Source organism: Acartia tonsa, chromosome 11 (genome assembly GCF_053477335.1).
Source record: "Acartia tonsa isolate MP-2025a chromosome 11, ASM5347733v1, whole genome shotgun sequence".
NCBI classification, from domain to species: Eukaryota; Metazoa; Arthropoda; class Copepoda; order Calanoida; family Acartiidae; genus Acartia; species Acartia tonsa.
In genome coordinates, this window is record NC_137270.1 from 23,961,970 (window position 1) to 23,978,623 (window position 16,654).

A 16,654-nucleotide genomic window follows, 5' to 3' on the forward strand; every position below is an offset into this window, starting at 1 on the left:
AGGGATCTTCAGATTTAAATCCGCCATAATGATAAACAAAATTTACTCTTAATTATGGGCTGAAATTTTGGTAACTGCTGCATGGTTTGAAGTGCCCAAAGTTTTTTAGCCTGCGAATGAGCGAGCATGACTATAAAAATTTGGGTACTATGATAATTTATAGTACCAGTCTTCCTTCTCTCCCTGTTTAAATTACATTTCATTTATTAAACTGCTACCCCCTTTTAAATGTAGTTTTAAAGATATTTTGGGACAGATACACATTTCTATTGATTTGAGCTTAACATTGCCCTAATTAACCTATTTTTTATTTTTCAGAACTTGTGAAGTAAGAAATTTTATGGTGGATGCAACATAAATCTTAAATACAATTTGATTAAGAAAATTTATGCTATTTTGTACCTGAACCTTCTTGTTCAAAAATCTGTTTTTTAATGTTTGATTCTCTAGTAGTATTTGAAAGAATTTGAAAACAAAAATAATATTAACTCTGAAATTCAATCTTACTCACTTAAAATTGTAAGCTAACCAATAGCAAATCGAGGTTTTGAAACTTTTGGTGAGAGATACATGTACTTGATACATTTCTGACAGACAGGCTAACAAATATATAACTTGTAAAGATTTTTTTACCTGACCTTGAAACTTGTTAAGCTACCTACTCTTATGATAAACAAGGATGACAACATCCATAAAAGCGAAGCTCTAAAACGGTATGACAAACTAACATTAAAACTTATAGAGTATCAAAACTGAATAATCAGAATATATAAATGTATGCAATTCGAAACAAAATTGTAAGTAAATTTGTTGAAAAACTGATTACATGCATGATAATGTTTAAGGACATAATTACATTTTTTGGAGTTGATTATAGAGATGATCCGTACATTTTTGTCCTATGAATCAGTATCCAAAAATCAGATCAATCGGATAATTATAATGCATAAAAATTTGTTGTTAAAAAAGTTGAAAATCAACATGTTTAAAATGGATGTACGGAAATTTTGGTAACGACTATAGAGTTGCTACGCTTTCTAAATCGTACATAACTACTACAGGAATCACCATATAAAGTTTGAAATCGATAGGATAATTCTAACCTGCCTAAATTAACGAAAAAAAGCTAGCCGTTACGGACGTACGAAAGGATGGATGGACTGACCCTAATTATAGAAAAGCTTCGCTTTTATAAATAAAGACAGATATAAAATTGTAATTCTTTGTTTAATTGTTAAATACTTGTTTTTAAAAATGCAAGTTTACATGTTTCAGACTAATTTATGCTTAAAGTAAACAAAAAAGTACTTTTCATATTATTTAATGCAGAATCATATGAATGTAAATTAAAAATAACCTTTTTCAATGTTTATTTTAGTTATTATTTTTCCAATAATTAATAAGTACATACCATACTTTCTTTGTTATTTCTTATATTGTTTGAATAATGCCTGGTCTTACAAAACTGGATTAATTTCATGATTTTTGTTTTGATATTTGTAGAAATTCGACTCTACACATTATTTTTTAGTATAGCCGAGAACCGAATCCAGCGAATATTATTTGGTTTCGAAGTCATACTGGAAATAAGTTACTTGTCAATTTCATACTTCATCAAATTTTTTCCTTGTTATTTATTGCTACGTTACTTATGAAAACGTCCATAGCATGCTTGTTATATCAAAGAAATATTAATTTAATAAATTCTTTGTTTTCAGATCAAAAATAATGTAAAATGTCTGTAATACATGCCAAGGATAGAATTGTGGTTCTATCTCACAAAGAGTATTTACTAAAAACTTATCCGGATGCCAATAAGGAAAATATTCAAAGATTTTATGTTAACTTCAAATATCTATCAAACATACTTAATGATGGTTTCAGGACAAACGTCGGAGTGGACAAACGCAGGAGTGTTAAAATATTGATTTAATTAAGTATTTCTATACAGGTTAGGTTAAGATATAAATTTACAAGTAAGCCCCCCCGCATGGGTTAGGCATTTAAAAACCCATAAGATAGTTTAAAATAGGTTAGGTTACGTTTCCACTCCGACGTTTGGGACTCCTGCGTTTGTCCTAGGACCTTAATGATGTTATATTCAGACCCCCAAAAAAAGAAGTTACTCTTTTATCACCAGGATTCTATATACAATTGATTTGATATACATCCCCAATGATATTGATAATAAATAGAATTATTCCTTCTGTAAATTAAAGTAAAAGTTTGAACTCAACTGTTTGGGACCAACTAAATCAGAGTTTAAACTTTGGGTACCAGTGTAATTTACAGTCCAATATCCCATTCCTCCTTGTTTATTCCACAGTAGGTATATAGTCAATATTTTCATTTAAATATTGATAATTTTAACAAATTAGGTATTAAGATATATAAGTTCGTTTTTTTGTATAATTCTTTATCTAAAAGCAAAAATACAATTTAAGTTAATTAATTTTGACATCTGTGATTGATGGATTGAAAACTATCTGCGCTCTTATTGGAGAAGCTTAAGTATCGTACATCATTCAACCAATTAGAGCGCATGTAGTTTTCAATCCACCTATCAAGGATGTCAAAATTAAGGGGGGGGGGAAGTTCTGACACTTTCGCGTAAACTGTGAGTATAGGCTTTATCTTTGGACTGAGAGGATAGGTTATTAGGGATTAAATCATTCTTATATGATGAATTTCCCCCAGATTTAAGATTTTTTGGATAGGCCTCCAGGTTCCGGAGCTCCAGGCCTCCAGGTGGTCTCTGGACAGGAAAAAAAATAAAAAAATTCTTATTTGAACAGTTAGAGGTAGGTTTATTAAACAACATAAGCTTCTTTTTATATATTATTCATATATTTGAAGAAAAAATTACAATCGGCCTCCAGGTTCAGGTGCTGCAGGCCTCCAGGTGGCCTCTGGACAGGTAAAAAATCAAAATTTCTTATTTGAACAGTTAGAGGTAAGTTTATTAAACAACATAAGCTTCTTTTTATATATTATTCATATATTTGAAGAAAAAATTACAATTGGCCTCCAGGTTCAGGTGCTGCAGGCCTCCAGGTGGCCTCTGGACAGGTAAAAAATCAAAATTTCTTATTTGAACAGTTAGAGGTAAGTTTATAAAACAACATAAGCTTCTTTTTATATATTATTCATATATTTGAAGAAAAAATTACAATCGGCCTCCAGGTTCAGGTGCTGCAGGCCTCCAGGTGGCCTCTGGACAGGTAAAAAATCAAAATTTCTTATTTGAACAGTTAGAGGTAAGTTTATTAAACAACATAAGCTTCTTTTTATATATTATTCATATATTTGAAGAAAAAATTACAATCGGCCTCCAGGTTCAGGTGCTGCAGGCCTCCAGGTGGCCTCTGGACAGGTAAAAAATCAAAATTTCTTATTTGAACAGTTAGAGGTAGGTTTATATAACAACATAAGCTTCATTTATATATTATTCACATATTTGAAGAAAAATTACAATCGGCCTCCAGGTTCAGGTGCTGCAGGCCTCCAGGTGGCCTCTGGACAGGTAAAAAATCAAAATTTCTTATTTGAACAGTTAGAGGTAAGTTTATTAAACAACATAAGCTTCTTTTTATATATTATTCATATATTTGAAGATAAAATTACAATCGGCCTCCAGGTTCAGGTGCTGCAGGCCTCCAGGTGGCCTCTGGACAGGTAAAAAATCAAATTTTTTTTATTTGAACAGTTAGAGGTAAGTTTATAAAACACCATAAGCTTCTTTTTTTATATTATTCATATATTTGAAGAAAAAATTACAATCGGCCTCCAGGTTCAGGTGCTGCAGGCCTCCAGGTGGCTTCTGGACAGGTAAAAAATCAAAATTTCTTATTTGAACAGTTAGAGGTAAGTTTATAAAACAACATAAGCTTCTTTTTATATATTATTCATAAATCTGAAGAAAAAATTACAATTGGCCTCCAGGTTCAGGTGCTGCAGGCCTCAAGGTGGCCTCTGGACAGGTAAAAAGTCAAAATTTCTTATTTGAACAGTTAGAGGTAAGTTTATAAAACAACATAAGCTTCTTTTTATATATTATTTAAATATTTAAAGAAAAACTTACTATCAGTCTCCAGGTTTGGGTGCTGCAGGCCTCCAGGTTGTCTCTGGACATGTAAAAAATCAATATTTCTTATTTGAACAGATAGAGGTATACTTGTAAAACAAAGTAAGCATATTTTCAATAAAATTTTCAATTTTTAATAAAAGCTGTTTTTATCACTGGATACCTTTCCTGAGTTCGCCTGGAATCCACAAAACTAGGAGCTGTAATTAATAACTGATGATAGTTTTACCTATTATTAAAATTGTTAATGACATTTGAAATTAATTTTATGTTTGTTTTTATTTATCTTCTAACTCTTAAGGTAAACTTTTATTTTCGAATACATGGCCTGATTCCCAATGGTCATTACAATAAAATATGGATGGTAGTTTAAATTTTTGGTTTCAATGAGGTAAGTAGGTAATATTTGAAAATATGCTTACTTTGTTTTACAAGTATACCTCTATCTGTTCAAATAAGAAATATTGATTTTTTACATGTCCAGAGACAACCTGGAGGCCTGCAGCACCCAAACCTGGAGACTGATAGTAAGTTTTTCTTTAAATATTTAAATAATATATAAAAAGAAGTTATAAACTTACCTCTAACTGTTCAAATAAGAAATTTTGATTTTTTACCTGTCCAGAGGCCACCTTGAGGCCTGCAGCACCTGAACCTGGAGGCCAATTGTAATTTTTTCTTCAGATTTATGAATAATATATAAAAAGAAGCTTATGTTGTTTTAAAACTTACCTCTAACTGTTCAAATAAGAAATTTTGATTTTTTACCTGTCCAGAAGCCACCTGGAGGCCTGCAGCACCTGAACCTGGAGGCCGATTGTAATTTTTTCTTCAAATATATGAATAATACAAAAAAAGAAGCTTATGGTGTTTTATAAACTTACCTCTAACTGTTCAAATAAGAAATTTTGATTTTTTACCTGTCCAGAGGCCACCTGGAGGCCTGCAGCAATTGAACCTGTAGGCCGATTGTAATTTTTTCTTCAAATATTTGAATAATATATAAAAAGAAGCTTATGTTGTTTTATAAACTTACCTCTAACTGTTCAAATAAGGAATTTTTTATTTTTTTACCTGTCCAGAGACCACCTGGAGGCCTGGAGCTCCGGAACCTGGAGGCCTATCCAAAAAATCTTAAATCTGGGGGAAATTCATCATATAAGAATGATTTAATCCCTAATAACCTATCCTCTCAGTCCAAAGATAAAGCCTATACTCACCGTTTATGCGAAAGTGTCAGAACTTCCCCCCCCCCTTAACTTAAATTGTATTTGCGCTTTAAATAAAGAATTATACAAAAAACGCATTAAAAAAAAAAAATCCTTAAAATTTGATGCAGATTTAAAGTCTACCTCTAACATAGAAAATTCTTTATAAAAACTTAAAAACTTTTATATCTTATTAGTTATCTTATTTAATTTGTCCAGAGAGGAGATACAGGGCTGTTTTGTTTATTAAACTAGTCCCTAAAGATTTATAGTAATGTTTTCTTATTCGTTGACTTAAAACTTTAATAGATTTTTAATGAAGTTTGATTGGTTGGTTTATTAAGTTGAGTGACCAAACGTTCCAACTTCTGATTGTAACCTAATTTTGTGTTTTAACATTAGGCATTTTTAAATCAATTTATCTTCCATTGTCTTATCCCTTTAGATCCCTGTATTTTGTTTTAATATCTTGATTGGAATATTTTAAAGGAAAGAGTATCGCAGCTCTTTGATATATGTACACCATTCAGAATGGATTTAGAGGCACTGGCTCTAGCTAAAAGGAAAGGATTTTTACATTAAACAATAATAATATAAGTATAGATAAATAATCCAGACAACTATCTGGCCCAAGTGAAGGAGACCCTTTCTGTCTGCCAGTATATTGGTTTCTGTTCTTTGAAGCAGCCGAGAAAATAACATTACCCCACAATCGTTACGGACGTACAGCCGAGACGAATTATAGTGCAGACTCGCTATTAAAAAGTGACCGTTAGACAAACGGACAAACTTGATTTTTTAGTTATTGAATAAAACATTTTATTAATTAATTTTTTTGGCTGGTTTAAAAAAGTAAAACAATTAAAATAATGTCCAAAAGTACCTATTTTTCTTAAAGCGAAGTTTTTTTTATAATTTGCATACGTCCGTCCGTCTGCTTTTTTCGTTATGTTTGACATGTTAGAATTGTCACATATGATATATCTATAACAGTTAGGAAGCGTAGCAACTCTTTTTTGGCTACCAGGAAGTTCGTTCGGTTATTTTATGTTGATAAATTGGTTGCTAAATAAATCCTCTAAAATAAACAGAATAGAAACAAACACAGAATCAAATAAAAAGAAGAAAAAGAGGAAAAGGGAAGCATTGGAGTTTTATCCATTCCAGCATGAAGTTGATTATCTAAGGTTAAAAACTATTATCATTAACTTACTTGGAAATAAAACAGGTAAAAATACAAAACAAGCGCAGCAAAAACAATTTAAAATTAAATTAGAGTAAGTTGACTTTTAATATAATAATGAGACCTTCTAAAATGATATTTGTTTACTTAATAATTTCTTTATCACTAACGCACTGAATTTCTCAAGTTAAAGAGAAGATGCGCTGCTAACAAGAAAAAAAACTAAAGATCCAGTATGACAACAAAACATTGGATTATAGAAATTATTTACACAAATATTTAGGTAAAAATCATTAGATTAATACCAGTTTTGTTAGTCCGGGCCTCGGCCCCTTGGGTCTAATGAAACTGGTTTTAATGTTATAACGTTTCATTTTGTTATCCGCGGAAAGCATTCTATGATACGATGCGATAAAAAATGCTAAAGAGAAGGATTGCTTGATTTAGATTGAAATTTAATTCTATTTAATCTTTTAGAAAAGTATATTCTGAATTTATACAAAATATTAAAGAAGATATTTTTCCTGGGAATCCTTCAATTGAAGAAATTAAGGTAAAAATTAAGTATTTGTAATCCCTATATAATAGGTAGTAATAGGATGTCCATGCGTGTGTGTGTGTGTAACAAAGGATCTTGCTTAACGCTTAACCGATATGGTTCTCCTTTAAAATGAAACATCATATATGTCCGAGGAAGATTCATACCTATTCTGGATGAGGAGTACTCTACCACCATTCCAAGATAAATAGCTTATATAAAAAAACTTATATCCCTCTCTCTCCCCCTCCCGAAAAAGAATTAAAGTGAAGGGTCGACACCCCCACCCTCAATAACTTGTAGCCGCTAATGGAGGGGGGGCGGGGGGGGGGCGTAATGACATCTAAACTTAAACAGTAAGCAAAATGCTCTAAATATTGAGCTAGATTCTTGAAACTTGGTTCATAAGCAATCCGTCGAATTTTTGAGGCGGATTCCGGATTCTTAAAGAATCCGTCAAAAAATAGTAGCGGATTCCGGATTCTTATTTTTGTCGGATTCTGGATTCGGATTCCGGATTCTAGCAATATTTGAAAAGGATTTTAAAAAAAAATAAAATTAAGTGCTACATATGTCCTAAAAATCAATGTTCTTGGTGTTCTCTATAATTCACTTCCGAGAATCGAACCAGATTTTAAAAGATATTATATATAATGATAAAAATCTTTGCCTTCAAAGAGGAGGAGTTGAAAGAAAAAACTCAAGACGCTAATTTTAGTCTACCAAATAAGAATCCGGAATCCGCTATTAAAAAACGGATTCCGGATTCGGATGCCAAAATTGGCCAAAAATTGGGCGGATTCCGGATCCGGATTGCCAACCCTAATAAATAATTTTTAGGTTAGGTTAGGAAATAAAATCCCTGCGGAAATGTTTTTTTTTTCATTTAGATGTAGTAACTATCGGACTTTCTTATGTACCAAGTTTCAAGAATCTAGCTCAATATTTAGACCATTTTGCTTACTGTTTAAGTTTAGATGTCATTACGCCACGCCACCTCCCCCCCCCCTAGATATACCACACTTTTCTGGGATCTTGCCAGATCAAGTATCAACTGTGGGGAATACCAAAGGATGAATCCATGCAAAATTTGAGCCGGATCCGGCCAAAACCGGCCGGGATTTTTATAAAAAACGGTTTTTTCCGGTTTTTAGGGGGTATCTGTAAATCAAGCGCCCTCCTGGGTACGCCCCAATGATGATTTTTGCTTTAAGGTCTGATCTGATTTCCTCAACACTGGATATGACCCCTAGAGTTGAAAAAATGGTTAAAATCCGGTCTTTTGACCGGTTTCCGGCCATTTCCGGCCAAACAAAAAAATTTAAAAATCAAAATTTCATCTAAAATTTTAAAAAATATGCTTAAAATTACATTTTTCATTAATAATTTTTCAAAAAACAAAAACCTTGAGTAATGAAGATAATTTTAGCAACTTAAAATGTGAAAAAAGGTTGAAAATTGACAAACTTATGTCAATTTGAAAAATGTTGGTAAATCCTAAAAATTTGACGGATTTATACATATGTTAGAATTTAGGTTGACTATGGTCTTTAAGACACGCCATATCCAATAAAATTGCAATGAGAAGGTCTAAATGTTTTTCTGAACCAAAATTCTACATACCCTGGCGGTTCTAGGGATATATCATTAAGGCCGTACGGCTGACCAGAAAGCTTTTAACAGGTGGCCGACTAAAAGCCGGATTTGATAGTTATCAACCGTAAAAAGTAGTGATTTTCGTTTTTTTGGCCAAAACTCATGCATGGAGTTGTTTTTTTGGGATTGACACACAAAAGCAAGTTTGTACAACTTTTTGGGGGCGGCCTTTTCTTTACTTACGCATTATCTGCCACGGGTGAACCGTTTGGCCGATACGCGTCGCCAAAGGCACGATTTTTGATGATTTTTCAAAAAATCTTGTTTTTTTTGCTTCCTTAGGGGATGACGGAGCCGATTTAGCGACTTAAAACACTTCTTCATTAATGTTCAACTTTTTGAGGCGGTCATTTCTTTGCTTATGTATCATTCACCTCTGGCGGACCGTTTGGCCGTTATTCGTCGCCAAAATTGCGATTTTCGGCGATTTTACAATTCGCGAGGTTTTAACGACCATTTTTGAGGGGAAGGAGTCATGGCCAGAAAGCTTTTAACAGGTGGCAGACTAAAAGCCGGATTTGATAGTTATCAACCGTAAAAAGTAGCAATTTTCGTTTTTTTGGCCAAAACTCATGCAGGGAGTTGTTTTTTGGGATTGACATACAAAAGCAAGTTTGTACAACTTTTTTGGGCAGACATTTCTTTACTTACGCATTATCCGCCACAGGTGAACAGGAGATTTTCGGCAATTTTGCCTTTCACGAGGTTTTAACGACCATTTTTGAGGGGAAGGAGTCATCCAATCAATATAACTCTGAAATACTTTTCATTTGCAAATTAAATTGGCTACATTTCATGTGAAGTAAATTTTTTGAGCGTCCAACCGTTTTTGTTCCAGTTGAAATTTAAAAATTATTACTTTTTAATTATAATTATTTTTTTCTTGTAATTTTAAAACTAATTAAACACTAATTGTTAGTAAATCATAATTTTGATAATTAATTCCACATTTCAATCACTGATATTTACTACTTGGTAATTTTTAATTTATCTTTTATTTTTATCTGATTAATCTCTAATGATTATTACTTTGTAAATCTGAATACTTATTATTCATCTCTAGCAATTATTTATAAACTAAAAAAGTAATAAAAATTACTAAAAGATATGTATTAGGTTAGGTAGTTCAATTGATAATCAAATAAAGTAATTTATAAATGGTGATAGTTACTACTAGGGTTGGGCCGGATACTTTTTTGGCCGGATACCGGATATCCGGCTGATTTCAATTGCCGGATATCCGGTAACCGGCCGGATATCCGGCCAACACCGGATATCCGGCAAATATCCGGTTATCCGGCCAAATTACCGGATATCCGGCCGGATAACCGGCCAAATTACCAAGTATTAAAGTAGTAAAAAAAAATTTCTCCATAAATCTTATATAAATTTACATAAAGTTAAACTTATTCAGAAAAAATGTTCTTATAGCTTCAATAATAAGAAAATTAGAGCCATTTAAGATTTTAAAAAGCAGAGATTTTTGGTGTAAAGTATAAAAAATTATAGAGCCGGATATCCGGCCGGATAGTTTCAATATCCGGTATCCGGCCGGATATTGAAAATGGCCGGATATCCGGCCAAACCGGATATCCGGCCCAACCCTAGTTACTACATTATAAAAAAAAATTATAACAATATGAATAAGTATTGATCAATTAGTAATAGGATATTTTATATGATTAATAATGATAAAATCATAAATAATAAGTAATAAAAAGATAATGATAATTAATATGAGTTATTATTGATAGATTTAAAATAGGTTATGTAATATAATTTATTGATTGATTTGTAATAGGTTATATATGATAATTAATACTATAACTGAATAATAATAATAAGATAATCATAATTATTATGCATAAATATGGTAAGATAATATAATTCATAATCATAGTGTTATAATCAATTATAAGATAATTTGGAGCCTGCTGCTTAAAAAATTATTTCACCCAAACTTGTTTCTTGTGGGGGGGTAAATACATTTCATGGGGTTGGTGTAATTAGTAATTGTTTTCCTTTTTTTAAAATTTCAACTGGAACAAAAACGGTTGGACGCACAAAAAAATTTACTTCACATGAAATGTGGCCAATTTAATTTGCAAATGAAAAGTATTTCAGAGCTATCTTGATTGGATGACTCCTTCCTCTCAAAAATGGTCGTTAAAACCTCGCGAACGGCAAAATCGCCGAAAATCGCGATTTCGGCGACAAATAACGGGCAAACGGTCCGCCAGAGGTGAATGATACATAAGTAAAGAAATGTCCGCCTCAAAAAGTTGAACATTAATGAAGAAGTGTTTTAAGTCGCTAAATCGGCTCCATCATCCCCTAAAGGGGCAAAAAACCAAGATTTTTTGAAAAATCGTCAAAAATCGTGCCTTTGGCGGCGCGTATCGGCCAAACGGTTCACCCGTGGCAGATAATGCGTAAGTAAAGTCCGGCTTTTAGTCGGCAACCTGTTAAAAGCTTTCTGGCCAGCTGTACGGCCTTAATGATATATCCCTGGAACCGCCAGGGTATGTAGAATTTTGGTTCAGAAAAACATTTAGACTCTCTCATTGCAATTTTGTTGGATATGGCGTGTCTTAAAGACCATAGTCAACCTAAATTCTAACATATGTATAAATCCGTCAAATTTTTAGGATTTACCAACATTTTTCAAATTGACACAAGTTTGTCAATTTTCAACCTTTTTTCACATTTTAAGTTGCTAAAATTATCTTCATTACCTAAGGTTTTTGGTTTTTGAAAAATTATTAATGAAAAATGTAATTTAAAGCATATTCTTTTAAATTTTAGATGAAATTTTGATTTTTAAAATTATTTTTTTGGGCCGGAAATGGTCGGAAACCGGTCAAAAGACCGGATTTTAACCATTTTTTCAACTCTAGGGGTCATATCCAGTGTTGAGGAATTCAGATCAGACCTTAAAGCAAAAATCATCATTGGGGCGTACCCAGGAGGGGGCTTGATTTACAGATACCCCCTAAAAACCGGAAAAAACCGGTTTTTTATAAAAATCCCGGCCGGTTTTGGCCGGATCCGGCTCAAATTTTGCATGGATTCATCCTTTGGTATTCCCCACAGTTGATACTTGATCTGGCAAGATCCCAGAAAAGTGTGGTATATCTACCCCCCCCCCCCCCCCCTCTTATTTATATAGAAGGTTAATATTTAGAAATGAAACTTTTGTTAATCAATTTTTCAAAAATTATAGGTAGATGTAAGGTTGTATGTCTCAAAATGAATCTTTTAGATGAATAAAAAATCCACATATAAAAAATATTTTAGGCCAACAATAAAGGTGTGAGAGATCATGTAAAAGAAGTTATGATGATTATGGACAGGTACCATTTGATTTTTGAAATATAATTGAATTTTCAAAATATGTAAAAAGCATATTTGTCTCAATAATGGATTTAGAATGCATGGATATTGTGACAGGGGAAATTTTGTCATAGATTTAGGTTGATACAATGGTCCTCACTTATTGTTCAGTTCGTTCCTCCAGTAGGAGGATAGGAGATGGGTTAAATGGGGTGGATGGAGATTATCATTAAATTAGCCAGCTGAAAATAGCTTATTAATGTACTCGAGAAACTTATCAGTTTAGTATCTACGTATTCTATATCCATTGTCTTAATTTATGTGCTTTACACTTGGTATCAACATCATCAACCATCCCTTTCTCTCTTTCGAAACATTTTCAATATTTAAGAACTAATTCACTTATACTGTAATTTAGAGATTTCCATAGAACCTGTAATGAGGATGAAGCGAGAAAAGAGAACTTTATAATACCGGAGAATTGTCAGCCAATTGTTTGTGATATACTTGATTTTGAAAGATATGTGACTCAAGATAGGTAATAGTTTTGAAAATATATTGAAATAGCAATTGATTATTTTACTTAGAGGTATACTTTTTTACCTTGAACTTTTTCGATTTTATAAAAATTATATCTGATCTAGGTATTTAACTAAGACTTTCGAAAAATATAAAATCTTACAAGTTATTGTATTATATGAAGCAGTAAGCTTTTTTTTTTGTCTTTATGAATTTATATGCGCATTTGACTAAACGCTAACACACTACATACGGAAAATAGGGAAAAAAATTAACCTCCCACCCACCCTCCTTTATCTAGAAAATACTTCTTAATCCTGATGGATCCACCCTGGGAGAACAAGCATGTGAAGAGAGCAAAGGGATCTGGCACTGATTATAAAATGATGGACAACCATTTTATCCAACAAATACCAGGTACAACTTTCCCGGTATGGCTTCCGATTTATATCCGCTGGATTAGAACCAGTTCTCAGCCACATTGAAAAATCATGTTAAGTATCGTATTACAGACGATTTTCCACGAATATTTAGATAAAAATCATAAAATTAATAGAAATTTATTTAGACTGGGCCTCTGGCCCATATGGCCTAACAAAACTGGTATGTTGATATAGTTTTTCATCCGCGGAAATCTGTCTATAGTACGATGCGATAAACATAACTATTTGAATTTATTCAATCAATGTTTAATGGTTGGAATCTCGAATGAAACCATGTTAACTTAGGACATAACGAATTGTACCTTCAGATGTTGTGATATAATTATGATATTTAACGGTTTGTTGTCTGTAAAAATTTGCATCAAATACAAAGGTCTGGCTCCAAGTTTATGTCATCATACATTTTCTGATGTATTGATCAGTATCATTATTTTAATTATTTTAAAGTAGCAGTTTTACATGGGCATGATTTTTTAAAAATATTGATTTGAAACTAAAACTTTATTTTTTTTTCAGTTCCAAATTTATTATCTGAAGAAGGCTTAGTTATGATATGGTGCTCTAACAACAAGCGGCATAGGTTACAGGATTTTTTTTATCAATGTTATTTTCATGATTGACAAAGCAAAAAGTCTCTTAAATAGATTCAAACACCTTTTTTGTAAGAAATCTAGTATTTTCTCCTTTAAGAGATAATAGATCCCAACTTTTGTTAACCATTTCTCAGGGATGTATATTTTTCAAAATTGACCCTGCTAATATTTTTTTTTCATTTTTCCCCGTTCCCTGCTGGAAACAAACCAGGAGGGGGAAAATTAAAATTTTGCAGCAGGGGAAAAAAATAAGTCTTGTGCAGAATATATACACCCCTGCCATAACTACTAGACTAACCTAACCAAACTATATCAATGACAATCTTTTTTTCCCATTTCAAAGATTTCCCTGCATTGTAAGTAATAATCCTTGTATTGTAAAGGTCTGCAGTGGAAAGTTGGCTTGAAGACTGGGGTCTCAAAAAAATAGTTAAATGGTATTGGCTCAAGGAATGTCTTTTTATTTCATAATTAAGAAAAAATTCAACACACCTGGTCATTATAAAAATCTTGTTCTGAAAGCACTAACATATTTGAGATCTCCATAATACACCGGTTTATGCATCCAATAGACAAATAAAAGAAATAAGCGCCATTCTGACTTTCTTTGACTTTCTCAAGGCATTTGATAGCCGTTGATTATCTATCTAAAACAAGAGAGTATTGATGATTTGTGTATATTTTAAAATTAGATAGTTTTCTAAAGTTCCTATTTTTTGGTAAAGATTCATAGATACATAACACATTTTCTGCAGTATAGCTTGATACCGATTAATATCTGCGTTTTAGAACTGATTAACAGCCATACTGAAAAATTATGTAAAGCTTCGCATTACAGACATCTTTCTACGAATATAAATAAAATGTCAGAAAATTAACTTCAGTTTTGTTAAACTTTAAATTTTCATTTTAATATCCGCAGAAAATTGTCTATAGTATGACGAGATAAATAACTATATTATGAAAGTGACATCCAAAGACATAGTTATTTTTAGATAACTAAATATGGTGAACTTATTTGTGAATTCTCTGGACATAAAAATCCGTACGAAGTTTTAATAATTGCGACAAACAAGGAAAGTGATTTTGAAAATCTAAATAAAAACAAGGATGACTTGTCCACATCCATAAGTAGCGAAGCACAAAAAAAGTTATTGATTGAATAGCCGAAAAAAATCACGAAACCTTAATAAAAGCTTTATTATTGCTAGACTGACGGACCAGGTAAATTACATACTGGATGCTCTTTGATACAGGGAGGGAACCTTCACAAAACTTGCACCAGTTTACCTTGATTAACAGCCGAGAAAATCACATTTTCCCCTGTCAATATATCCACATGCATATCCTATAACCATTAACGTAGGATTGAAATGTTGTAATTATCACCAATAATGAAATCACTTTTAAAACAGAATTGTGAAACTTGGAGAAATGTACCTGACAATAATGTTCTTATTAGGAAAATAATATATTTTCTGCAGTAGGTTTAGCTTCGAAACCGATTAATATCCGCTGGATTAGAACCGGTTCTCAGCCAAACAGAAAAATCATGTATAGCATTGAATTACAGACATTTTTCACGAATATTAAAATAAAATTATAAATTCCGAAATCGAAGGTTAACAAAAATGGTACATCTTAATTTTATGATTTTTATTTTAATATTTGTGGAAAATTGCCTGTTATTCAATGATATAAATGATTTAACCGTATAGCTGAGAACCGGTTCTAATCCACCGGATATCAATCTGTTTCGAAGCCATACTAGAAAAAAAATATTATTTGAACACTAGTGTACCAAGTGCTATACACTCCCACAAACCATCTCTACAACCAGTTATTGACAAATATATCCCTCATTTACCTAACAACAGGAATAATTTTATAAATAATGTCCTTGAATAAACGCAGGAGTGACAAACCTAACCTATTTTAAACTATCTTATGATTTTTTATATTTTGTTAATTCATATCTTAACCTAACCTAAATAAATTGTAATACTTAATTATGACACTCCTGCTTTTGTCCACATCGAAGTTTGTCACTCCACACACAGTAATGTTACATTAACATGTTTTCTTTAATATTCTCTGAAATTAATTTTTCAAGGTATGTGGAATTTTAGACTCTTGCTTGGTAGACTTTTTTCTCTTAAAGAGTAAAAGAAATAGATTTTTTCATCCTGTAGAGTGTAGATTAATACTCCAATAAATTCTGAACCATTTAAGTTCTTCATTTCATTATAATAGGTCCTTGGATAGTGTTAGGCTATTTTAAATGTATAATCAAGTATTGGGAAAGTTTTAGGCTATTCTTCCAAATGCTAGATGCTAGGGGCGCAGTCACTAGTAAACACAAAATATTTATAAATATATAGTTCCAGGTTAGAGTTGTTCTCCAGATATTTGCAGCCAGGATGGGTCTCTGTCGGCAATGAAGCTTTTAAACTTAATCATAAAACTTTTTTTCAAGAATAAAGCTGTCAGTTTTTGTAATAGAGTCATAAGAACTTGATTAAATAACAAATATTTTATCTATCCAGCGGCTAGAAGCTCTAATCCAGAGCAAAAAAAGTCTAAACAAAAACTAAAAAAGCGAAGAAAATTGTTTAGATATGCTTCAAATATCCACTCAAACCCAACTGAAGGCTATGAACTAAGACTGAGAAAAAAATGATGCACCAAAAGATCTTTTAAACTTTTATCCCAAACAACCCTTAGTCCAATGTTAAATCCTGTGACAGGGGATAAACATTACCTAATAGAATTTTGTTTTTAATTCTGATATGTTATTTCCAGAGAGAGAGAGGGGATAATGGGCTGTTTAATATACTAGTCTGTAAAGTTTTATAATAACGTTTTCTTATTCGTTGGCTTAACAACTTTGGGGACTTTAGTGAATTTATTTTGCTTAGTTGGGTGTTCAAACATTTCAACAATTAATTTCAATCTAAAGACGTCTTAATTTGGTGTATCATCATTAGGGATGTATTGTACATCAATTTATCGACTATTGTCTTATTCCTTTAGATCCCTGGGATAAACTTCTCCAGCTAGCAATTTTTTTTAATATGATGCTTTATTTCAGAATGTA

At 32.0% G+C, this 16,654-nt stretch overlaps 2 protein-coding genes across 2 annotated transcripts in view; both read left to right on the forward strand.

The window, feature by feature from the left end:
• The window catches only part of LOC145331202 (uncharacterized), a 32,637-nt gene extending 30,911 nt beyond the window's left edge, over positions 1–1,726 (forward strand). The window contains exon 21 of the mRNA XM_080175822.1: positions 319–1,726. Within this exon, the coding sequence (XP_080031948.1) occupies positions 319–358 (40 nt within the window). The 3' untranslated portion in view covers positions 359–1,726. The remainder of the gene's footprint in view (positions 1–318) is intronic.
• On the forward strand, positions 1,717–16,650 carry Mettl4 (Methyltransferase like 4). The gene is made up of 12 exons (XM_080177491.1): positions 1,717–1,816; positions 5,779–5,853; positions 6,382–6,479; positions 6,953–7,028; positions 11,967–12,022; positions 12,421–12,540; positions 12,823–12,938; positions 13,481–13,544; positions 13,941–14,005; positions 14,551–14,631; positions 14,971–15,016; positions 15,351–16,650. The coding sequence occupies exons 1-12, from the start codon at positions 1,736–1,738 to the stop codon at positions 15,463–15,465; spliced, it is 993 nt and encodes a 330-aa protein (XP_080033617.1). The 5' UTR covers positions 1,717–1,735; the 3' UTR covers positions 15,466–16,650.
• The last annotated feature ends 4 nt before the right edge of the window (positions 16,651–16,654 follow it).

Bases quoted from the DNA above. Each gene is read 5' to 3' on its own strand.
- Mettl4 (XM_080177491.1), top strand. From the start codon at position 1,736: ATGTCTGTAATACATGCCAAGGATAGAATTGTGGTTCTATCTCACAAA. The intron at 5,854-6,381 runs AGGAAAGGATTT...TCTAAAATAAAC, and splicing joins AGGCACTGGCTCTAGCTAAA to AGAATAGAAACAAACACAGA. The intron at 7,029-11,966 runs GTAAAAATTAAG...AAAATATTTTAG, and splicing joins CTTCAATTGAAGAAATTAAG to GCCAACAATAAAGGTGTGAG.